This window comes from Symsagittifera roscoffensis, chromosome 7 (genome assembly GCF_963678635.1).
Source record: "Symsagittifera roscoffensis chromosome 7, txSymRosc1.1, whole genome shotgun sequence".
Lineage (NCBI taxonomy): Eukaryota > Metazoa > Xenacoelomorpha > Acoela > Convolutidae > Symsagittifera > Symsagittifera roscoffensis.
In genome coordinates, this window is record NC_087068.1 from 22,535,194 (window position 1) to 22,561,523 (window position 26,330).

A 26,330-nucleotide genomic window follows, 5' to 3' on the forward strand; every position below is an offset into this window, starting at 1 on the left:
AAAACAAGGAGTTACGCGCACAATAACACTCGTGTTGAATTGAAGCGCAGCAAAGCAAGCAATCGCTAATCGCCAATGCTGCGTTTGAAGTTAGCTATCACACTTTATAGTTGTTCTGAGTTTGCTAAAAAACCAGTCCGCTAAAAAACCGGTCTGCTAAAAAACCGGTCTACTAAAATCCCTAGACCCATTGTGCGCTTAAACGTTGTGAGCACCATACGCAAGCAGCCAAAAGTAGCCTGTTTTAATATATTGAGACAGGCCTTTTTTCCTCCCGTATGTCAGTTTTCGTAACAATCAGGAAATGTGAACAAAGCTTTTACTTGTAAAAGTTTAAAGGTGAGAGAAAAGGAAAAGGAGCCTTGATTTTGGCTCTTTTTGCTTTCCCCAACTTAAAGTTTTTATTGCTAAAATTACTGATCACGTTGTTCGATTGTCATTAGGCAGACTGATTAGGCCGTATTAAACATATTTGGTCTTGATACTTAACCTTGTCAAATGACTCGTTACACCATAAAAATGATGCTTGTGTGATGTGGGGATTTTTTCTTCCTCGATTTTTTTTTTCAAAAAGGAATCCATTTAATTCCATTGAAACCAAATGTAATCCATTTGAAACACTTTTATTTGATTGTATTTAATCACAGACAACCCACCCCATGTACCTCTTTTCATTTAATTCAACGTGTTACAAGAGAAAGTAGCACTATGTAATTTATTTTATATCGATTCTAATTGAATGTGTTTGAACTTTGTACAGAATGACACTCAAAACCTTAATGAATCGATTATTATCCATGAAATTCTAGTGCGGGCTCGTCATTACAACTTTTTTTGGAGTACCACAGGGCTTGATCTTTCTACGCTGCCTTTCCTTGATTTTATTAAACTAATTTTACGCTAATAGAAAACTACAGACGACTTTCTGCAGGCGATTGACACTGCAATTTCACCAACGACAGTATAAAAATGAACTTGCATTGGAACATGAGAAAGCACATGAAAACGCATTGAATAAAACTGAAACTTGGCTGAAAAAATCAAACTTTTTTTAATGCAGATAATATAAAACCAATGAAATTCAAAAAATCAAAACGAACAACACTTATAAGGCACACATGAATCAGATTTGGGGAGCCTTTTAAAAAAAGACCAAAAAATTTTAACATCTTGAATTGAGAATAACATCTTGAATGTAAATGAACTTGATAATTAGCTAATCACATACATGAAACAAAGACGTTCAGGATGTTAATTTCATTCTGAACATTCAGGATGATAAAATCATTATTAACTTCAAAAAATCAACAGGTTCATTTTCTTGCTGTTTATATTCGATTTGACTTTTTTTTAATCTGCCACAAATTTAAAAAATTCATCCTTCCGATAAGCAAAGTACTGTTTTATATTTTACTCTGAAAGGTCATTTAATTGTGGTAGGGTTTTTTCATTTGCGAGAACAAGTGACTTTAATCAGGAACTTGTAGCTTGTAGTTTGTAATTTTTTATGACTTCAGTTTCATTTTTGGCTTAACGAGAGTAAAAGTGTTTGCCAAAGTTGCCGTTCGGTAATTGATTCGCAAGGCTTGCTAAAGCTCTTTATGAACCTCATCCGAGACATCAAGTTTTTTTTCGACTTTTCTGAAATAAATTTTCAGCTGGATTTTTCTAAAAAAAAAAATTTTGTCAATTTTCTTCTTTCTGGACCGTTTAGTTCAAGTAACACAACTAGTACCAGGCAGAGCCCCAAATGTCCCGACTCCTATTTGAACTATATGAAAAAACTTTTGCTTCAAAAAAGTTGATGAAGGTTGACAAAATTTTAAAAAACAAGATTTGTTTTCGAAAACCATTCCCTCACACGTTATGTAAAGTTCAAAATGACAAAATTTACATTTAGCAAAGTATTACATATACCAACAAAACTGCTTGTATCGGGGCGAAGTTTTGAATGTTTCAACTGCCTTTTAAGGTCTATGAAGCAAAAATAACATGATTAAAAACTAATTTAATAAAAAATAAAACGATTTTTTTTTAATTTGTGATTTTTTGTGAAAACCATACCCCCACACACCATACTAAGTACAAAGTGATAAATTTCGCTCATAGTAACAAATCAAAAGCTTCCTTCAACCAATTTGGAATGCTTTCTAAGGCGGATTAAATCTCCGCTTACACTTTAATAGCGCAAAATATATCGCGCGTTAATTGTCTCAATTTGGCTAAAATGGCAATCTTTAAACCCCATTACTTTATGAATAATGATCACAGGTAAAATATCTTTTCAAATTCAAGCTCAGGACAACAATACTTTTTGAATGACATAAAAAAATTCCGTCAAAAATGGCTAGGTTCAGAGTCGAAGTTTGTTTGGAAAAAAAAACCACCCAGAGCACAAATATTCCGTTACTTTTGTTACGAAATCGGAACAATTAACTTGCTTCAATTCAGTTTGGAACGATTACTAAGACGGAATAAATCTCTGATACGCGATAATAGCACTCGGGCAAATTGGCGATCAAATTCGGGCAATTTGGCGATCTTTAAACCTCCGTTACATTATGAAAAATGATCGACAAGTAAAATGTCTCTGGTATTTTGAGCTCAGGACAACAATGTTTTTCTTTTGATAAAAAATTTCGCCATAAGTTGCTAGTTAAAGAGTCGAGTTTTGTCTTGAGAAAAAACCAGAAATATTCTGTCATCTTTTGTGAAATCGGAGCTAAAACCCGAGTTGAGAACCGGCTTTGGATATCTTGTAGAAAAGAAAAACAAGCTAAGAGGATAAGTAATTTTTTTTTTACTTTGCTTCGAAGAACAAAGCAACTGGAACATCTATATTTTTTGTTTCCAAACTCGTCAGATGAACCAGTCGAGCTAATTTAATTTAAAAATTCTTCTAATTGCTCTTAACTTTCAAGTTCATTTCAAAAGTTTAAATGTTTGCAATGTTCACATGTTTTGGATTGTTTGTTGTTTGTTGCATGCTTAAGTCTGATAACTGATTGCTTTAGATGATTATAGAATGAGCATCCTTTCGCCATCAAAGTATCCAGCAAGTTCAATGTCATAAATGGGATATGGCACTAATTTATAATTACCGAGCACAATACCTTCTGAAAGATACTCAAATATGGTCCTGTCAATATGAATTTTGCAAATAACTCAAAATTTTGATTCGAAAATCCAAAAATGTGATTATTATTGTTTGCTTATCTACAATAAATGGTCAAAGAATAACTTCGAATTCTAGATGTTTTCTTCGATTAGTGGGGGCAGATACAAACAAATTGCGTAGTAAGACTGGGCTGAAAATATTTTGGTAGTCAACACCTCTGTCTATAAATATAAAGCGCCACAAGATCCAATCATTCATCTTCTGTTTTGAAACTATCCGACAAAGTGAGTATCTTTCTATCGGCTGGGTTCTAATTTTAAGGTCAAAGTTTTTATAACTAAGGGATAAACTATCGAGTGCAAAATAAACTCAATACTCGAAAAACTTGAAAAACAGGAAAAAAATTCAAAGCATATTATTCTTGTGAATAAGTAAGGATATTTTGGCATAAATGGAAAAGTTCTTGTGGCGATTCAGCTAAAATGCAATCATAAAATAGTACAAAAAACATGACTCATAGGAACTTAAATCCGAAGTGATTAATTTTGCTTTCATTTAAAATAGCCAACTTAATGGTGTATCTTAAGAATTCTTCTTTTATAATGCCTCCTTCACATTGAGAACCCACAAAATATAAAACGCCCTTGAAAAATAGAACCTCATTCAATTGGAATCTTCAGTCCAATCGAAGTAGGCTAGGCATGAAAGCAATCGGTGGTGCAATTTTGTCGTAATGCGACAACTCGCAACAAAACCAGTGTTGCAACCAGTGACCAAAAAAAGTTAAGCATGGTGAGTAAACTTTAACAGAGGTGAAAGTGAGCAATGTTTTTTATGACTAAGTTTTACATATGAGGGAAACTGGAAGAGCCCGCCTGTTTATGAAAAGAATGTGTTGTTTAGATGAATCTGCTGCTCGCTGTGTTGGCTGTGGCCGTTGTGCCTATGATCACATTCGCTGCTGTGCCTAAGAAGATCCTGGACTCAGATTATGCCGACTTGTGGAAGGCATGGAAGAGCAAATACAACAAGGAGTACGATACCATCGCCGAGGAGGCCAAGCGATTCGACATCTGGGTCCAGGCCAAGAAAGAGGTACACAAACAAAAACAATTGCCCCACCCCATGTAATCTCTTGACAACCCCCCCCCCCACCGCATCTACTATTGTAGCTTGTAAAACATACCCTCCTCAAGTTGAACTGGCGGCTTTGCATTAAGTGCTCCGATTTACTGAAATGAAACTATTTTCTGAGAGATCAATTTCCTAGACTGATTTAAGGGGAGATATATATTCGATCATCAAGGGCAGCACACAGCTGTGAAATTTGTCCACAGATATATCTTAAGCTTGTTGATTGACCACCAGCGATGCAAGTAATGATGTAAAGATTCTACTCGTCTAGAGCCACACGCATTGAGTAACAGTCAACCAAATTTTAACTACTGGCGAAAAACTAGTTGCAACAGATCTTCATCTAATGAATCCTTGACATTCTTACACAACTCTTTTTAGGTCTCGGAGCACAACATCAAACATGAATTAGGGCTGTCAACCTACACTCAAGCCCTGAACGAGTTCTCCGATATGTCCGCGGAGGAGTTCAGATCAATCTATCTGGGACACAAACGAATGCTCAGAAGTGAACACTACGCTGCCGAGCCATTCCCCGCCCAGGTACGACAACCAGCAATTTCAATGATAGAATACCATAGTATAATACCAGGCCATTCTTTATGATATCTTATTCAACTACATTTTGCATAACCCCTTTTAGGAATTGATTTTAGTTTACCAACAATTTTGACAAGCTACGATATTAATGTGGCAGAGCAATTTTTGTTGTTCTCTATCTGAAAAAAAATCACTCACGTCGCTTAATTTACAAATTCCTTTTTTCTTTTTAAAAGCAGGCTATTGTTAGACGCCTACGTTAAAAAAAAGTTAAAGCTACATTTTAAGTTGTCTATTACTTGTCACCAACAATTTTGACAAGCTACGATATTAATGTGGCAGAGCAATTTTTGTTGTTCTCTATCTGAAAAAAAAATCACTCACGTCGCTTAATTTACAAATTCCTTTTTTTTCTTTTTAAAAGCAGGCTATTGTTAGACGCCTACGTTAAAAAAAAGTTAAAGCTACATTTTAAGTTGTCTATTACTTGTCATAATTTATGATTTTTACTTTAACTCAGGGATCCGTTCCCGACACTGTAGACTGGGTGTCTGCTGGATATGTGACTGGAGTGAAGAACCAGGCCTCTTGTGGTAGCTGCTGGGCTTTCTCTGCCACCGGCAGCGTCGAGGGACTCTTCTACAACACCACCAGTAATTGATTACTTCTTCGATCAATTACTGTTGACCCCACCCCTTGAATGAAACCTACATTTAACTCATCAAAACGGTCATCTAATCAAAAGCTGTAATAAAGCGTCTCAGGATAATCCATTCTAGCAAAATTGTGTACTCTATTTTGTGGAAAACTGTATGGAAAACCGAATACCTATTTTGAAAAAAATGTATATTTTAGAGAACCTCCAGTCCTTCAGTGAACAACAGCTGGTGTCTTGTGATTCCTATTGTGGCGGATGCGGCGGAGGCTGGGCCGAGGCTGGAATTACCTATTTTGCCAAAAACGGAGTTTACCCTGAGTCGGTGTACCCCTACACATCTGGAAACGGATACGTAGCCCCTTGCCAATCCCCCGGAACCCCACTGACTGGAGTGGTTAGCGGGTACAAGTCTCTGCCCAGTGGAGATGAGAACTCCCTCAAGGATGCCTCGGCTACAATTGGACCCATCTCAATTGCCATCGATGCCAGCCAGACTAGTTTCCAGGTAGATAATCAAGGCACAGGATCATACTTTTTCCAACTTATGGTGGGTTTCAAGGCTCCAAATTTTTATGTTAGGAGTTCAGACATTAGTTAGGTATCCAGTGCCACGATTGATTCGATATTAATCACAGGGGTGGATCTAGGTTTTTCTCGAGGGGGCGTTTTCAAAAAATTTTCGAAAATTTTGACGACCTTTTTTTTTTAGGTCAACCAAATTCATTTTCCGAGCTCTCCTAAAGCACTAAAAAGACGCTGTTTTGGCCAAATTTTCTGCGCCAAGGCAAATTTTTAAAAAACAGGTCAAAAAAGCCGTTTTTAGGCACTTTTTGGAAAATTTGGACAAAAAAATCGCGTTTTTTTTTGGCGCGCGCTCCCCCTCAAAGTTCGTATATATTGGCGCCGAAGCGCCGAAGCGCCGAAGGCGGCTTAAGAAAAATTTTAGGGTCGGTCGGCCAAAAATTGATTTCTTAAAAAGTACCAAAGGGGAGACCCTTTGGGTCGGCAGGGAGTCGATCGAATCCCTGAGAAAGAGGACGTACCCCCCCCCCCCCCCCCCCTCGCCCCCCTAAATCCGCCCCTAATTAATCAATAATGACAAAGCACATGATCACATTGACAATTTTTGCGTCAATATAGCTCATGTAAAACAAATTTTAAATAATTTTCTTAAATGAACTGTAATCAGTGGCGTGCGCATGAACTTGATTTTTCCGAGCTCAGTTTAGACCCTATAAATACCCTATTTTGCTAAAAACTTCTGCGCCGCGGGAAATTGCTGAAAAAACAGGCCAAAAAACAAGGATAGTCGGTTGCTGAGCAAATAGCTCAGAATATTCTCGCCGCAGCAATTGAAGTTAAGAAACTCAAATCTGAACAAAAAATTCAAACCAATTGGAATTTTTATGGAATGCACAGAGGCAGGGAAAGCCCCCCCTAAATCCGCCCCTGATTGGGTCTGAAAAACGAGGACAGTCTTTCAAAAATTTTTGGAATCCGAATCACGGCTGAAAGGGCTTTAGCATGATACTACGCTTGGCTACATAAGAGGTTTCTTTGAACAAAAAAAAGCTTACGAAATCATAGTTTCTTCTGGTCGCTTTTAGTGACGAGGTCGAAACAAAAGTATATATCGTGCTTAATATTTTTTCTTTCAGCGATATTCCGGTGGTGTGTATTATGAGCCCTACTGCAGCACTCGATCTCTGGACCATGCCGTTCTTCTGGTCGGCTATGGAACAGACTCAGCCAGCAACGAGGCCTACTGGCTGGTGAAGAACAGCTGGGGAACCAGTTGGGGAATGAACGGGTACATCATGATGATCAGAAACTACGGAAACAACTGCGGAGTCGCCACTGAGGCTTCATACGCTTACCTTTAAACATGTACACCACTTCTGAGACGCCCCGGAGTCTATAAAGGAAACACGACCGGAAGATCTTTAGTTTGAAGTAAATCTCAACTTGTCGAACAGTAAATAAGCACCGACTGACTTAAAGACTCAATTAAGTTTCAAATAAAGACTCAAAATTTTTTTATTGATTTAATGCTCGTTTAATTATTATGGCTGTGAATGATAATGACTGTACGAACACTACGAAATGAATAAATGCTGAAAAAAATCTAGTTCAACCTGCATAACCAATTACTTGAAATTGGTTATTTTTTCTTTTGGGGGAATGAAACTTGGAGAGTCAAAATTTCTGGAATTTGAACTTTTTTGCAACAAATTTGTTTTGGCCCAACGGATGTCTGACCAAATATTCTCAGCATAGTAACTGCTATAGAAATTTGGTTACAATGCTAGTTTCACATTGGCAATATTTTTTTTTGGCACGTTTTCCTCAAAATTAAGTGCTAAATTTCAAAAAATCGAAGTTGATTCCATTTTTGATTAACAAAATTTTACTAAAAAAAATGTGAATTGAAAGTGATCACGGCCCATTTTAAATTAAATTATATCAAATTTTATTGAGACATCTACACTTTACTTTAGTCATATGGGTCGCAAACAACCTATTTGTCAGTACATGTAGACTCTAAAACAAAATTAACGAAAATACTTCTACGCTTGCGATTAGCAAACGTTATTAAATCGGAATATAGTTTTAAAGGGGCTAACAACTTGTTCAACAAATTGCTTGAATAGCCTAAAAGCTTGAGTGATAATAATTCACATAAATAATTTTTCCTGGCACAATTTGATTGGAGGCAACGACTTCACCTGGGACTATGTGTCTATGTTCAAAACCGGCCAGGTCCTGTTTTGTTTCTTATTGAAAAAAAGGATTTTCAAAAAAATTGTCGGCATTTCAGTTTTGTTGATTATTTGTCGACTAAGTTGCCACATCATTGAAATGGGTTATTCTGTAAGCAATTTTCTTTTAATTGGACGCGTTTTGAAATCAAATCCCTAACAAGTTACTTTACCAATTTGACTTTTTCCTTGTTTTGCTTCAAATCCTTCTTCGGCCTAAATGGTTTTAGCTTATGCTTTATTGGCTATGGGAACTAAAATTGCATCTGATGACAATTTTTTTTACCTTATTGTGTGTTTCTGGAGGAGGAAGGAAGTAACACTTTAGAAATTAAAAACTTTTTAGCTCATAGTTTTTCATGAATACAAATTTTTTTAACTGTTTTTTTTGGGGCTTCACGCTCTATGTGTTGTCAATTGACAGCCGCAAAATTAAGTTTTTGATTTCGTATTCAACGCTGACGGTTCTGTTGCTGGCCGGGTTTTCTTAACTCCTGATAACGATTTGAGACAAACTTTTAAAAAATATATATATATTTTTTAATGTTTCAGTTTTCAATTTATTGGCTTTCATTAGTTTTTATTATCGTCTAGCTTGCACTACTGCTGTCACGGGGCAGAAGAAAAAGAAATTTTTGATTTCATTGAGCAAATGAACGATTTTTTTAACGTTATTTTTGAGCCTCCAAAAAGATAGATAACAAAATTGAAAATGTATTTGATCCAGCTTTTATAAATGTTTTGACCGTACAGACTATAGAAAATCTTGGGAGCTTATATCAGAAAGTTGGACAAACGATACGCACACAAAAACTGCTAATGAAATTCCTGCGCATAGATGGGAGTAATTGTTTTTCCAAAATATTTGCTAAAGCAGTTCTTTCGGTGACTTATTTCGATCGCGCGAAATAATCAGCGCGAAAACATCACAAATTTTAGGCAATTTGTGTCGCTAGACCAAGTAACGCTTTAAATTCTGCTATCTGCCAGTTTTCGGCAGCATAAAGAGTAAGCAAAGCTGATCTGCTTTTCAAAGAACTATTTTGAGCCCATAAGTTTAAGCTATTCATTTTGCTTGCGTTGATGTTTCCACATCAAGAACACCTCCAAAAGTAAATATTGTGCAGCTAATTCCGATCAAAATGTTTATCTCACATTTATCAAAATTTGAAATCTGTTTCTTAAACAGTTGCAGAGAAAACAACTATAACAAAAAGAAAAAAATCGTTGTGCTCGTTGAAATCGAAAAGTTACGCTTTGCATGTTCCGAGATCGCATTTTCTACTAAATTTGCCATTGGCGCAAAGTTGTGCTTTGCCGCTGTGTATGTAAAAAAACTTCCGATTAGTTTAGAAGAGATAATATGGTCATCGGAACGGAAATTGTAAAAAAAACGGTCTGTGTTTTTTATCCTGAAACCTTTGTACAGTTGAGTTGAAATCACAACTAAATTGCTTGATTAGATCAATATTGATAGTGTGGCTGTCGGAAAGGAAATGTTACGAGATTATGTAGTTTTCGTCCTGAAAAAAATGTACGCTTGATTTGAACGTGAACTTTGTCTTAAGCAAATTGAAATTGTTTTTGAACGTAGTGAGGCTTTATAAGCATATTATTTTTTTTGCAATTGAATATTAACCCTTGCGTTCTTGCGTTTAGACAGGTTGTTGCAACCGGCTACAAGACTTTTTCCGGTAAAAAACTTTGTTCACAGAATAGCCAATTTAGTAGGAAGGGTAAACTTTACGCTTTATGGTTGACATGCTCAACTTTTTTTGTCTATGGTTGTCATGTTCAAACAGTTTTTTTTCGGTTTCGCGGTTTTCCTCCTAGATTACGTTTTTCTACTGCCAGTTGTACTATCTAATACGGTTTTTCTCAAGCTATTTTCCAAGAAAAGATTTTTATTTTGTTGTAAACAGTTTGTACTATAATTGAAAGTTTTTAGTGTAATTTAGAAATTCACCATGTCTTATTTTGGCAACTTTTTAAAAATGATTTTAGCTCAATTTTTGTGGTAAAACTTTTGATTTTGAATTAATAAGGGTCGATCTGTTTTTTTTTGCGTCGGGAAATGATTTCCAATGCATTTAAGGCTGTTTCTGCACATCATACGATTCAATTAGATTTTTTTTCAAGTTATATTTCAACTCAATTTTTAATTTGTTTTTAAATCTTATATTGCTTTACTATTGAACTTCAAAAAAATGTCCAGTCTCCTTCCTTCATAGCCCTGAAAAAGTAACGTGGTTGCCATTGAACCGCAAGTTCTGAGGTTCGAGTCCCGTTCGAACCTAGTTTTTTCATTAAAAATGGAATTATTTTTTTTACCCTAAGCATTCATTTTGGCTTTAAGTTTATCTGATTTTAATTTGTAGGCTTAATTGGACACCAGTGTGTTTTTGGTGCTAGAAGTTTTCTTGATAGTTGTTTCACTGGTAGTTCTTGCTAGTTTTTTTCTGTAATTCAAAAATTTAAAAACCGTGACTTTGAATACTTCTTTTTTTAAATTACCATTCGCTTAAAACTTAATTCTGCGAACAAGGTGTCACTTTACATTTTTTTGTGTTAGTCAACTATTTGGGTCATTTAGCGAAAAAAATGAAAAAAACAATTCATGTCAGTTGCTGTGTAAAATATCTCTCAAAGCATAATCGCTCAAAGCATAATTGCTCAAAATTTTTCTTTCTTGGCAACAACTTCCAATTTCATTTGTTTTATTTTTGGCTCCATTGGCGTCCATTCACATTTGTCGGCTAAATTATTTTTTCTTAAGTCGCGCAAATTGATTTTTGACTTACGACAGAGAACTAAAAAGACCTTGTTTTGGCCAAATATTCATCGGACTGGGTTGAGCGATATATCATATTAAAGCCCTTTAAATCGTGATTTGAACCCCATTAAAACATTTTCAAAAAAATTTCCGCGTGTCGAGAGAAACTTGTTTGACATTTTTGATTTTTCGTCTTAATTCGAGCGAGCAGGCTTACAGAAGTTAATTAATTTTAGGCAAGTAAAACTAATTTTTGGCGTTTTTTGAATTTAATTTTAGTCTAGTAAAATTAATTTGTGGAGTTTTTTTAGCATCACTTTGGAAACCAAAAACTTCAAAAAATTCAAAGTTTTTCCGCAAAAAGTTTTGAAAAAAAGTTGAATTTTTTTTTTTAGTTTTTCTAGCTATTTTTCTACAAAATTTTTTATATGCAGTCTTATATGCTTAAATTATTTTTTTTACATCAGATCTTTTTATAATACTATGCAAAACAAATTTCACAAGTTTGCAAAAAAACTTTCTAAACCGTAGTTTTCTAAAAACTATGGTCGGAACATTTTGTGCTACTTGCACAGTAACGGTTATCCTTGTTTTCATTTCATTTTAAAGCACCTGAAAACCCATGTTTCTGAATTTTTCTGGAGTACTGGTGACATTGAGATCATAGTTACACTGCTAGTGCTTTGACCAAAATATTGATTGTGTTTTAGTTTTGAGCATTATACAATATAGATTTTGAAAAGATATTATTTATCAATGAACGAGTTTTCTTGAAAAAAGGCAATTTGACAAAAAAATTGAACTGAAAAACTGAAAAGACTTTGCGAACATTGAGCTGAAAAACTTTTGCGAACAGCGCGAGCTCGCTCTCTTAACTGCTACCAGGAAACAAGGCGAGCACGAATTAGTCCAAAAACTAACTCAATTCGCTATCTTTGAAAATGATAACTGAACAAAAAACAAATGCATGTGAAAAAATGCTATCATTTTAAATTCATCAGTTTCCTAAAAGCAATGTTTAAAAATACCTCGAAATGATTTTCGAACACCGAATTGGTTCTGAAAAAAATCCATCCCAGCATAAAAATTCTTTTGCTTTTTTCGTAAGCCAAAACTACGAAATTTTAAACTATTAAATTGCTGCACCGAGGATCTCAATTTTTAATCGACACTGTTTATTTTTGGATATTTTTGATGCTTCCTAAAATGTACGAAAACGACAATAAGGATCTGCATTTTTCATGCCGAAATGTAAATTTTTCATCCTAATTCACTTTCATGCATGTCAGACATAGCATTAAAATGTCTTTTGTTTCCTTAGGGCAATAAATCAATAAAACATCTCATCTGGTAAGAAATAAACAGTGCGTGCGTATAGCATTAAATTTTGTGTCGTCGTCAAATCTACGAAAATGCTTTCCGCAAGAGACAAGTGAGTTGATGCTTCAAACCATCATCGTCTATGCTGCAAATGTTTCATCCATCGCCAATTTTTTGCAGAGACACTTTTCCCCTGAAATTTCGAAACTGTAAATTTGTGTTGCTTAGTGTTTCAAGAGCTTCTGTGTGTATTTATTTCAAAAAAGACTTCAGAAAAAATGTGATCTCTTGTTTAAAATTAGTTCAAATTAACATTTTTGTAGGGATGCAATTAACATTTTTACGGGGGGATTGAAGGCAGTTAGTAAACTTATCTATTTCTTGGCTAACTCGCTTTTCGAGGTTTCCCACACTGTTTCAAAAATTCAAAGTTCATAAAATGCATAGTTTAGAAGTTTCATGGGCATCTATGTAAAAATACATTTTATCAAAAGTCTTTGAGCCGCTTCTATATCTTCGCTGATGGCGATCATCATCTAATTTCTGTCATTTATTTAGTCCCCCCAGGAAGAGGAGTGGCGGCAGCGGTGGGGGTGGGGAGGGGGTGGATGAGAACTACGACAAACAGGTGTTCGGGAGTGCCATGTTCGCGTGGGAGAGGAAGAAGATGATGGTGGAGCTGGACAAACAAGGCTGTGTCCCATTCCACTACGCCTGTCTGCAGGTAACAACTACACTACAAGATTGTGATCAAGTTTGAATGAGCAATTAAAATAGCCGACAGAAGTCCGATTTATGGCATCATGGAAGACGGCGGTTGGGTTTTGTAATAACTACTACTGTATGAGTTTTATGGCAGATCAAATTCAAGAATAATCAAAATAAAAAATAAATAAAACCTATTGACTAATTCCTTTAACTATAAACAAGAGTAGTGGGTAGTGGGTTGCATTGGCAATACAGAAAGTTGTGACCACGATCCGGCGCGGATCTAGGTTTTTTCGAGGGTGAGGGGGTTTCAAAAAATCGAAAGTTTTGTTGACTCTTTTTAGTCGACCAAATTGATTTTCCGTGCCCTTTTAAAACACCATAGGACACTCTTGCGACAAAACTTTCCTCGCCGCAGACAAACTTTGGAAAACTTTGACCAAAAAATCTTGTTTTTTTTGCCCCGCGCTCCCCCTCAAAATTAGAACATATAGGCACCGATGGCGCCTTTACAAAAACTTCAGGTTCGACCGGCCGAAATGAATGTCGTAAAAAAGTAACAAAGGCTACAGGGGCACAGGTCGAATCTCTGAAAGGGTGAGTAATAATCCACCTACCTAAAACCGCTCCTGACTAAGATAGAGGCTCTTTTTCACTCCGCCACCAACCTTTGAATTTCAGTTTTATAAACATATGTTAACGTTGGCATGATAACAAAATTGGCACGATGAATAAACCAAAAATCGTGATGAGGTTTGTTTTTCATACTAAGGGCGGATTTTCAAAAAATTTCTAAAATTTTGCCGACATTTTTTTAAGTCGACCAAATTGAATTTCTGCGCTCTTCCAAAACAATATAAAGACCCAACTTTTACCAAATTTTCTGCGCCACAGGCCAACTTTTAAAGCGTTTTCACGCTTTTTTGTGTGCTCTCTATTCTCAAAATTAGAATATATTGGCGCCCAAAACGTTAAGGCCAGTCAGCGAAAAATGGATATTTCAAAATAGTACAAAAGGGTCAGGAGGAATTGAAAAGAACCGAGAAAAAACATGAAACGAAAAAAATCTTAGGATACGATGAGAAAGATTCGATTACTTTTTACAAATACTAAAGATACAAAATTGAATTTTTGTTTCAAACCATAGCCCCTACGCAGTAGCAATTCTTATATCCCCACCACAAAAGTAAGTTCGGCTGTTTTCTTCTTCCCCAAACACACATCTCTTTTTTTTCTATTTTCAAAGTTGTCTTACATGTTTTTATGGCTGAATGCGTGATGTTACGATGGAAAATATGAAGAACAGATCTATTAGTTTGTTCTTCACAATTTTTAGCTTGTTGGCCACGCAAAGTTTCATTGCATTATGACAATGTAAAATTTGTTTTTCATATCTGAAATTCAAATGTGGGAGTAAACAGTAAGTTGTATATTGTGTGGCAGAATGTGGTTTGATGGGGCGCATAATGTGAAAGAGCTCATTTGTTTTTTAAACGATTGAGCCAACAATTTACACAAGATTTTTCGTAATTGCTGAATTTTTCTGAAAAGGGAAAAATATTTTAAAAAATTTTTGTGTTTTTTTTAAAATCGTCACTCCGCACGCTATGTAAAGTGCAAAAAAGTAAATTTCACCTGCAGCAAAGTATCAAATAGTCCAAAAAGCATGCCCCAGTCGAATTTGAAACGATTTCTTAGACGGACTATATCTCCGCTTACGCGTTAATAGCAAGCGCTAATTGTCCCAAATTGGCCAAACTAGCAACCGTCAAACCTCAATAACTTAACAAAAAAAATGACAGGGGAAATATTTTTTTTTAATTTGAACTCAAAACAACAATATTTTTTGGATGATATAAAATTTTTTGTTTATTTAGTTAAAAGGTCGAAATTTGTCTGGAGATGAAAAAAACACACTGAGCTCAAATATTCCGCTATTTTCATCGAAAATAGTCGGAACAAATATAACTTCGAAAAATATTTGGAGCTACTTTTAGGCCTCAACAATTGAACTTAGGAAAAGTTCCTAAGAGCGCACTGTCTGCTAAGAGTTGCGAGAAAAACTCATCATGACCTGGAAAATTGAAAGCTGCTTATTCAACTGCTTTCCTTGACCTTTGCTACTTATTTTTGAGCATTTGCGCTAAATTAGGCTTTATTTTTTAAATTAGCGGCAAATATCTGGCCAAAATACTTTCGAAGAATCTGTTGAGTCGTTAAAATCCACTGAAATGGTGCCTTGTTATCTTTTATGAAACTGACACACCCAACAACCATGTGGCACTATACGCCGCTAGGTTTATTTAATCAAGCTTCCGACATCGATTGTCCACTAAGCCGAAAAATTATTAGGTTTATCTCACTATTTGCAGGGTGACGTGAAGAAGATGCGGCGATTTATGGACGTGGTGGATGAACTGGTGGAAATGCCTATAGTGAAGACACACCCCCTCTACCCTGGATACTCTCCCCTCATGTGTGCAGTCTACGGGGGGTCACTAGATGCCACTCACTTTCTCATTCGAGAAGGCGCCAAGGTCAGATATGGAAACAACACATCATCATCGGATACAGTGCAAAAATAATTGGGTCTTTTCCAAGCCGGTTTTTGTTTGGCAGTCTCCAGTATAGATATTATTTCCATAGCTTTAAACAGATTCAAATTGAGCTCCAACTTTTTTTCTGATGAATGCACCTGTTTTAAGCTGTGTCTCAAGCTCGCAAGATCTTTAAAAGGTGCATCGTCTTTTAAAAGGGGTGCAAAGAGTGTTGCGAGATTCTTGCAAGATCTTGCAACATAACCCCTTCTTGAACGATTAGGGTCTCAACGAACCTCCTAAGGGTTAGAGCCTCCTGTTTAACTATTTTGTGACCAGATATTGAATGTCAGATGCTGATTTGCCAACATATGCTTAATGCAATAAAAGTTTTTCAGGTGGAGTACATGACTGATGTATGTCTAGACGTGATTGACGTCGTCATAGGCAGACATAACAAAGTTCTGTTCAATTTCTTCAAAAACAACTACAACGACGACCTGCAAACCATCTCGAAGCTTTGCAAATTCCTGCAAAGCCCAGACGACAACCTAGTAATGCGAGCTGCTAAATTCGCAGCTAAACTGACAGAAAAAACTGAAGCCTTTCCTATTTCACCGTACGCACAAGAATTCATCGACTGCGGATTGGTTAAAATATTTTTAAAAACAGTCCAATCAGAAGCACCGTATGAGCTGAAGAGGCTGGCATTTGATTTGATATTCAATATTATAGAGTTTGACGGATTTACTGCTATCTTATTGGGTGCAGATACTATTACAATTTTGATTCGTCTGGCCAAATCCTATTTAGCCGATAGCTTGGACCAAAAGATTTTGATTCCTCTCAGGTAAAAACATTACCGGCCAAATTGTGCACCGGATAGGCGCACAATTTTGTGTCTGCATGTTCCTGGATTCCAGAGACAAATCTTTAAACATGTTAAAATTTTGTGGGAACGATCAATGAAAATGAAAGAACAAAGGGAGCGTCCTTGGTTCGGAATTCGCTTACATTTCCCAAAAAGCACAGTTTGGCCTCGTAATGAAAATATATATATATATATATATATATATATATATATATATATATATATATATATATATATTTTCTCTTCAAAAATTTATATTTTATTAGTTTATTGAGATCCTATATATATATTTTTAGCTCATTGTTACTGCATCTTTGCAAAGAGAAACCCGAAAAGTTCGTTCAAAATCAGGCGCATATTTTTGTGCTGCAACTGTGTGTTAAAATGGATTCCGAAGTGACCTTGTGCAACCTTTTCGGCTGTGTGAGCGCCATGATCAAATCGATTTCGAGAGTGGGTGATGAGATTTTGCAGTCGAAGTATAACGAACACCTAGTGAAGATGTACTCAAGGACTAAAGGCAAAGACCTTCTGATGGGTAAGCTGAAACTTTATAATTTTAGAAATGGTGATAATGAGTCACGGTGGCATCAGTTTATTGTTGTAATGAAGATAAAAGTATAAGTATTGTAATCTTTGCCTAAACTTTTGATAGAAACAGAACCTTCGATTCAGTAGAACAACAAAACAGCCCTTTTGGCCGAAGCAAAATTAAAACAAAAATCTTGGAAAGTTGATCAACGTTACAACTTTAATTTCAATTTTTACAGTGTTTTCGGTATACAGGTCTCGATCCAGACCTTTATATACACATTTTTTGTTAGGATTACACGTAATTCAAATACGAAACTTTTTCACAAACCATTGGTTGGCGTGCGCTTTTTAATTACTCTTTGCGCATCAGAATATCATCATTGGCCAAATTGAAGTAGTGGAACTGTTTTTTTTTCGCTACTAAAAATAATTAACAATTGAATTAAGATTTGAAGTTGTAAAACAGTAATATAAAAGAGTATCCGATACTAAGTGTACTACAAATCAATGCCGATTGCAAGTCTTAATCTCGCAAATATCATTAAAAACAAAAAAAATAAACATCAAAAGTAAGAAAAGAAGAAACTTTTTTGGTTTACTAACAATTAAAAAACTTGCTAGCTCTTCCGGGGTTTCAATAGAATTCAAAACTTTTGCAAACAATTCACATCTAATGAATTAAAAAATGATCTTCCACAAAACTCTTTCATCGTCTAAGCGAAGGTTTCAATCTTTGACGAATCATACAAAAATGTCTTGTAAATCTTCAAAGTATTGTAATCTGAATTGAACATTAAACAACTATGAGAACCTTAAGAAATGTTCATCACCAATTCAGATTCCAAAAACATTAAATCTCTTAAAAGCAAACAAAACTGCTCGTAAATAAGGGTGAAGCCCTGAAGGTTCCCACTGCCCTTTAACCCAAATCAAATATTTGCTAGGAAAAAATATTTAAAAACTAAAAATTTTGGACAATATCAACGATCAAGTATGAAAACTTGAGCGTTACGAAAATAATACGACTGATAAGCTAGCCTTTATCTAAGTTGAAACAGTTTTCTTGTGCAGGATAATTCACCACGCATAAATAATTCGCGTTACTTTTTCAGGATTATTGATAACATCTACAAAGTGCACATAAAGTAGTCCAGATCATGGCCAATTTGGCGATTTTCAAACTCCCAAAACTTTGCAAAAATGATCGGAGATAAAATATCTTTTTGATTTTGATTTCAAGGAGTAGATATCTTCAATGGGGCAAAAATCATTTTTGTTAAAAACTATGATTTTGATTGCCGTAAACTGACTGAAAAAAACCATATTTCGTTTTCTTCTAAAGTCGGAACAAAAAAACCTAGATTTTTTTTATACTTTCTGATAATCTTCAACAGAAAAACAATGTTCTGCACTGGTCCTATGATATGACAAGTTAAATTTATTTTGATTTGTTTTGATTTCCAATTTTCAAAACAAATCAAAATATTTCATTTTGATTTGTTTTCATTTTACAAAAACTAATCAAAATATTGTAGAACCACAAAAATTAGGAGGAGTATGTTTTTGTTACTAAGCTGAGGGTGTGTAATGATCAGAATGATCGCTAGTGATAATCAGAATGATCGCTCTTAGATGAGATAAGGAAAACTGAATAACTAAAACAGTCTTTTCTGACTCAATTTAATTAGTCTAACGAACATTAACAAGTTTTAAATTTTAAGAAAACAATTTTTCGAAACCTTAAACAAGAAAAGAATTTTTTGAAAACTTAAACTGTTACAGTTTTTTATCATAAACTGATGATGAAACTGATAACTCATGCTTTTCTAACTAAGTAGGGGTTTTCCTTGAAAATGCTGTAGATAAAAAAAACCTTACAATTGACGCATGGTACAAAACTGTATATATTTTTAAAAATTGTAGTGCTCGCTTGGGTATGAAAGCTCGAACTCCACATGTATTTTCATCATGTCAGTATAAAAATATGCCATTTCAAACTCTGACAAACAAAAATATATTAATTTTTGTTGATTTTTCAAAGGATAAGCGGTTACCGTGAAAATAGCACAGAATGTTCCGACCATAGTCTTGAAAAATACACAATTTTTCTATCAATTTAGTGTCGTTTTTTCTGTTTGTTGTAGAAAATCGATTTGAACAAAAACAAAAAAAGGGAATTGTCGACAGCCATAGACAAAAAGGCAATTGGAAAATAAAATAGTTTGTGAAGAAAAAAAAACTAAAAACTACAATGTTAAAAAATATATATTTGCGTACCATGCGTCAATTTGTATTAATGTTTTTTTAATTCTCGATTTTTGTAAAAACTTTTTGAATTTGAAAAAATTTGATTCCCAAAGGAGCTAAAAAACTCCAAAAACTATTGCTACTTGATTAAAACCAAGTTTTTACTGCTTAAATTAAGCTTAAGTAAGCTATTGTAAGCATGCAAGCTGACTTTATTAGTTCGAAATTGAACCAAAAAGAAAAAAGTTTTAAGCCGGTCTTACTTAACACTGAGAAAAATTAGTTTTTTCAATGTAGTTTTTTTAATGGCGTCTGAGGTCAAAATCTATATGATGAGCCATAAGGGCAGTTTGACGTTAAACTTTAAAAAAATTAGAATCACGACTGTCGTTCGAATCACGACTGAAAAGCTTTAAAATGATATACAATTTGACCCAATCCGATGATTATTTGTGGTACCTAATTTTGCGTGGAAAAGAAGCGTGGAAAAAAAAAGAAAAAACTGAATCTCAACCGAATTCAAAATTCCTCCGCATTTTTTAAATGGTCGGAACAATTACACAAAATTTGACTCTTTTTAATGCAAATTATGTTTTTGTTGAAATAGGAGCATACTTTCCACATTTCAAAACAATTCAAAAAACTCCCAGTGAAAAAATATTGGAAACTAATTCTTAAAGCTGGGAACATGAAACAGATATAACTAGGACCACTGATTCAAATAAGGCTCACAAAATTTTAATTTTTGACAGCTAAACTGTTGTACCCAAAAAATGAAGAAGAAAAATTGTTTCCAATCAGATTTGAACTTGATCATCTGGCGTCTGAGGAGGTCAAAATTTATGTGATGAGCTATAAGCGCAATTTGACGTAAAAAATAAAAAAAATCAAAAATATATTTATTTTCCGTTTCTTTCCAACTTTTTCCAGTATGTCGGATTTCTCCCAGTATGTTGTTTTCAGGCAAAACTTTCAATTAATTTTTTCATTATTTTGAAAAGCAAATCACAATGGGAAAACCCCACGGCAAACTGGGTGATAATTTTGTTGCATCGGTTTTATAGACGCCAAATGCAGAAACGTCAAACAGTCGCGGTGGCTCGGTAAAAGTGAACTAAGCGCCAGCTCGATGGAAGGTTTGTTGGAAAAACGCCGACCTCATGTTCACAAATTTTCCTGATTATGTTTAAAAACTGAATAAATGTACGCTCAATAGACGCCGTTGATGTAAGGCTGCATAAAACATATTGAAAAAGACGTGCTATTTCTGAAAATTGTGGAGGTAAAATTGTACAGCATACACGGTATTAACATATTGAGCCACTAACAAAATCCCCCCCCCCCCCCCCCCAAAAAAAAAAAAACTTAATGCAATTGTCTATACATGCTGCGTGATTGACAGTTCCGAGATACGAACTCGAGCTGTTTATGAGAACGCCAAGCGCTTATCGGCGGGAAGCACCGACTGCACACATCCATAGCCAGACTAGCCGAAGACTTTTATTTAACTTCACTTTGCTAAGCGACACACTTTCGTTTGCGAAACGACTAAAATAAGGGCCACTAAAGACAAACGAAATGTGTAAAAACTGGCGCAAAAAAGGGGCGAATTGTGCCACTAAAATTGATATCGGCGATATGTGCGGAGAAGATGAAAACGAGCTTTATTCATTGTACAAAATCTCATGAAGTGTGGAAAATATTTCAGCTTCAATTTTATTCGCTATATGAATTATATATCATTTTCAAAAATATATCCAAATTCCGATCATTCCGTTTTAGTATTGAACAAACTAGTGCTGCAAAGTTGCGATGGTCGCGAGCAGAACCAGAATTACGTCACCAGACTCGGCATAACAGAGGCTCTTATTACTATAATTGGAAGATCAAAGAGCTTCCAAGTTCAGGAGTCCTGCACTGAAACATTGCGGATAATCGTGGAAAATAATAGAGCTTGTCAAGATAAGGCGCTAGAGTTGGGAGCTCTGACGATTCTGGGGGATATTTTGAAGAAGAACAGACAAAATATACCGGCCCAGGTAAAAAAAACAAAGTAGCACGAGTGTGAAAAAGTTCCAGCTACTTTACTAAATGGTAAAGAAGGCAGTACCCAAAATGGCATTTCGGTCTTTGAAAATCATAGAAACTGTTTTAGGTTCAAAAAATGAAATGCAATGAATAGATCAACTGAATTTTCGGGAACTAAAAGACCTATTAAAACAAATTAGATATCCTAAATACGTTTAAAAATAGTTTTAAAGGTCACCTTGTTTTTAATGTGATTTTGTTTGATCGCATTCCAATTATTTAGGCGACGTGTGTGAACACAATGTGGAGTCTAGTGCGGGGGGACCTGTACAGAAGGAGGCTGATGGCGGATGTGATAGGAGTGGCGCTGCTGTTGGACTACCTTCCCCAGACACCCCCTCTCTCCATCATAGCCCTCGAGGCACTCGAGATACTGGCCAGCGGACCTAATGCTAAGGTCGCTTTTGAAAAACAAAATTCAGAGAGAAAAGAGATCTTCTAAAATGGCATATTAATTTGAGGCATATAGTTCAAACTGCCTTTTTTTCTGTGATATTTTCAAGAAAATGGGTGGGATTTTTCAAATAGTTTTTCACGAAGACCAGGAAGTAACTTCTTAATCAAGTAAAATCTTTTCACACCGAAGGCTATGAAGAACATACGAGGAACTGTGATTGTGAAATTTAAATAAACTGGTTGCAGGATTCTACGACAATCAAATTTTCGGGGCCAAATTGATTTTTCTGTTGACTTTCTGAGCTAAATTTAATCATATTATAATGTAATCAATCATAGGAGTGTTCCAAGGGAATGTAAGAGTTATCAAGGTCTAATGCGTCTAACCTGTATTGTCAGGGGTATTTGTTTGTCTTCGAATGTTAATTCTGATAATTTTGAAATCTGCAAATCAATATTTTTAAGAAGATCTTTTTCTCTTTTTTCTCTTATTCTAGATTTTTATCAGTTTTTTTTCTTTTCTATTTGTTGTAGTTTTTACCTTAAATTTTGTTTTTGAGAATGTTCGGGCTACAGGGCAGCCATCTGAAAACCAAATGGGTTCGTAGGCTGTTCTCTGAGAGTTATGAATTAGTGTGTATACCTGTGTTAAACAACTTTATTAAATATCTTTATTATTACTTATAACTCTTGAGAAATAAATCGTCTTCCTTTTTTTCCTTATCGTCCTTATATCGAAAAAATTATCGTCCTTGAAAACCTTGAAAGTAGCTTTTTACTTTTTACTTTTTCAATCATAGCCAGAGGAGATTGGCAACGGGATAGTGCTGCTAGTGTCCATCTGCAACAACAAGAACTCCTCCATCGCCATTGGTAGCCTCCGACTCCTGCGCAGGATCTCAATCAGACCTGGACTGGTGCCTGTGAAGCGGAATGTGGAACTGATTCGATCTTCAGACGGGTTACGGTAAGTGCTTTGGGTTTTTCTCATCCATTTGTCCGCTCGTTTATTAGGTTTTGGTACAAATGGATGGAAGTTAGACTCATTAAAAACGTTTTGGCTCCCAGTTTATACAATTCGATACGAATTGAAAATCTGGAAAATTTCAAAGTTTTGTGCTTTTTAGAAATTTGATGACAATTGTTAACGAGCACTCAGACCAAGAAGTTGCAATTGAAGCGGCAATTACTCTAGCTTACGTGTCAATTGGTGAGTAGTTGATGGTTATTGTCGCTCAAAAGAACGTCCAATTTCTGCTCTTTCCCCTATAGTCCCCCCATCCCAGTCTTGTCTGTAACAATGTTGCTTATGCAGGCTATAGTTCGCTGGAGAGGAAACTTTCTTTAAGACCGAATTTAATCATTTCCCGGGTCGAGGTGCTCGACTTATGTTTCGACTTTGAAAGTCGAGCGCTTGCAGTTTTGCGACTGAAAAACCCGCGGCCGAGAAGCAATTTTAAGTCAAGCACAAAGTCGAAACATACCCGATTTTGGTCGAGAAAGTCGAAACATAGGCCGAGAAAGTCGAGGCATGCCCAATTTTAGTCAAGAAAAATGAAACATTGCTCGATAAAAATGAAACATTGGTCAAGAAACTCGAAACATGCCCAACTTCGGCCGAAAAAGTCGAAACATAGGTCGAGCACGGTCGAAACATAATCCGAGCACAGTCAAAACATACCCGATTTTGGTCGAGAAATTCAAAACATAGTTGAGCACAGTCGAAACGTAGGTCGAGCACAGTCAAAACATAGGTCGAGCACAGTCAAAACATAGCGAACAGTCAAAAAACGAACCTAGAAATGCCTTCACCTGGTCCCAAAAGTTATTAGCTGAAGTTTTGGGACAACGACAAAATCGTCACCACAAAAACTGAAAGCTAGAAAACCTTCAAATGAAACATTCAGTCATCATTAAAATATCATTCGTCATGTTGTTGAAACAAATATTTAAAAGATATACAATATGATTCACCTTGGAGCAAAAATTTCAAATGGTTTTTCAGAAATTTTGTGAAATTTGTAGTACCAATTCCACAAACTGACTGCATTAAAGAATTATAAGCAAAACTTAGAAACCTTTTGAGAAACACAAAAAAGTCCAGAAGGCCCTATTTGAAACATTATTTCTATTCGTCGAAATATAAAATCGAACACATAGTCGAAACAAAGAATAAAACAAAGTCGAAACAAAGTCAAACACATATTCAAAACATAAAGTCGAATTGGTCGAAACATAAAAGCGAACACAAAAGCGAAACGTAAAGTCAAACTCAAGGTCGAAACATAAAGTCGAACACAACATTTCAGCACATGTGAGCTCAAAGTCAAAATATAAAGTCAAATCGGTCCAAACAAAGTCAAACACAAATAAAATTTCACCAAGAACTGTAAAACTGTAAAATAGTTTCAATTAGGAAAACAACTCAATATATATGTTCTTTTGAAGTGCAGTTAGCTAGAACAGCATATTTGCTGATCATATAAAGGAGTATATAGGACTGCCACTAGAAGGCCTGCACATGGTCTCAAAAAACAAAAGCAATTAAAAGTTAAGATATAAATTATTTGGAGTCAGAAATAAAAAAAAATTCGGTACGTGTTCTTATGGGCAAAAGACCAAATGCGCGAAAAATCTCAATCAATCAACGCCCTTTTACTTTAAAAATTGACTAAATTCGCCTTCTTTTTTCCTGAGTTTTTGAAAACAGAACTCTGCTTGGTTGAACAGTTTTTACGCGTTTGTTTCCCCCAGTTGTTTTTGCAAAATATATTTAAATGAACTTAAAAACTGTTTCATCAGAGTAAAGATTTTGTTTGTTTTGTTGCTTAATCTAAGACAGAACTAATTTTTTTATGCTACTGACCCATAAAATTCGTGGATCCATGATTTCATGAGATTTAAAGCTTATAAATTTTTAATACGTTTCATTATCAAGCATTTTAAAACAGTCATATCAATGCCAAGCAAAGTAAAACGAACAATGCGTTAGCTTTAATGGATTTTTAAAAACAATCTTTGATTTATTTAAATATTTGTTCGTCAATCTTGGATCTAGAGATCAGATAATCATTACACATAGCATAGCTAGTCACGTCGTTTGAAATGCAACATCCATCAAATAAAAATTTAGAACGTTTTTTGTTTGTCGAGAAAGTTGAGACAGACAAAACATACCCGATTTGGTCGAGGAAGTTTTGAAACACTTATGCGGGGTCGAAAAAAAACAAATTTTCAAAAATTGTCGGTCGAGAAAGTCAAAAAATATCAATTTTTGGTCGAGAAAGTCGAAATGTATCTATGCGTCGTCGAACAAACAAACTTTCAATTTTTAAAAAATGCCGGTTGAGAAAATCGAAACATATCGAATTTTGGTCGAGAAACTCGAAACTTTAAAAAATGGTCGAGAAAGTCAAGATATACTGATTTTTGGTCAAAAAAGTTGAGTCCTAAATCGAGCTCCTCGACCCGAGTTATCAGATTTATTTTAACTAAAAACGTTTTCAAAACATGCGAGGCTCTGATTTGATGGTAAACGTTGGCAAAAATGTTAATCTAACTCTGTCAGTTTTCTTTAAAAACTTAAATTCGCTGACCTTTTCAAGCTTTTAGATTTTTTTGGAAAGAAAAACAACTTATGAGCGTGGTATGTTGTATTCTTAGGGGTGCCCGACTTGGAAACATATACAAACACATCGCGGCTTGAAATAATTGAATCAATAAGATCAAAACTAACGTCAGAGAAAAACGAAACAAACGAATATCCAAGTTCAGTCCTACCCAGAGTCGGAGAAGCTATAGCTGCACTCTACTTCCATAAATGGAACCAGATTACCGAACAGGATCCGAAATTATCTTTTGCTGACTTCGCGCCATTCATAACCGAAAAGATCACTCGAACTTCAATTATAGTAGCTTTCCAGGTTAGATGACCGCAAAAACTTATCTGAAATAAGTTATAAGGAAGCAGTCTCATCTTTTACTAGGCAATGTTTTGTAAACAACTTTCAAATCTTTTTGATTTTTTTAATAGTATTTTGACTGCCTATTTCAGAGTTACAAAAATTTAAAAACGTCGCAAAAAATAACCAAAAAATTTTAATAGATCAGATTGTTTGCCTTTTTTGGGTTTTGAATTTGTATGGAACTTTCAACGCAATTTAACGCACTTAGTAATCCGCCCGGTGTTTTACCCAGGTGGTGATAATATCAAAGTTGTTTTGTGACGTGTCGGCAGCCCAGGGTGCGGCCAAGGGTATTCGACAGCTAGTGAGAAGTCTGAGGACCCAGCTTGACCCTGAGATACAGGTGCACACTTGCGAAATGATAGCAGCACTCACTAAAAAAGGCAAGTGGGCGATTTAAATTCTCGGTCTGTTTTTTTTTCAAATAGGTAAGATCGAAACACTCTTTACCTTGATTCTTCTTGGTGCTTTTAATTTAAAAGAGCTCAAAATTTTGACACATTCAATTTTTTAAGAATTTTTTTCTTCTTAATCTCATTATACAAAAAAGTTTAATTTCGTATTGGTCATGCCATTTTTTTGATTGTCTTAAATTAGCTAAACTGATTACCATCTGATTCCAGTCTGGCTAAACTGATTTCAAATTGATAATTAGACTAATCTTTCATTTTTTTAACTATAA

The 26,330-nt window shown here is 35.2% G+C and overlaps 2 protein-coding genes across 2 annotated transcripts; both read left to right on the forward strand.

Annotated features, from left to right (window-relative positions):
• Nucleotides 1–3,103: 3,103 nt before the first annotated feature.
• LOC134851461 (procathepsin L-like) lies at nucleotides 3,104–7,599 on the forward strand. The gene is made up of 6 exons (XM_063867562.1): nucleotides 3,104–3,402; nucleotides 4,022–4,213; nucleotides 4,634–4,795; nucleotides 5,313–5,445; nucleotides 5,648–5,955; nucleotides 7,109–7,599. Exons 2-6 carry the CDS (start codon nucleotides 4,022–4,024, stop codon nucleotides 7,331–7,333), a joined length of 1,020 nt encoding a protein of 339 aa, XP_063723632.1. The 5' UTR covers nucleotides 3,104–3,402; the 3' UTR covers nucleotides 7,334–7,599.
• A 4,716-nt stretch (nucleotides 7,600–12,315) lies between these two features.
• On the forward strand, nucleotides 12,316–26,048 carry LOC134851952 (ankyrin and armadillo repeat-containing protein-like). Its single transcript, XM_063868227.1, has 11 exons — nucleotides 12,316–12,414; nucleotides 12,861–13,026; nucleotides 15,383–15,547; nucleotides 15,946–16,397; nucleotides 16,715–16,956; nucleotides 20,982–21,238; nucleotides 21,511–21,684; nucleotides 22,484–22,650; nucleotides 22,811–22,893; nucleotides 25,347–25,606; nucleotides 25,881–26,048. The coding sequence occupies exons 1-11, from the start codon at nucleotides 12,395–12,397 to the stop codon at nucleotides 26,046–26,048; spliced, it is 2,154 nt and encodes a 717-aa protein (XP_063724297.1). The 5' UTR covers nucleotides 12,316–12,394.
• The last annotated feature ends 282 nt before the right edge of the window (nucleotides 26,049–26,330 follow it).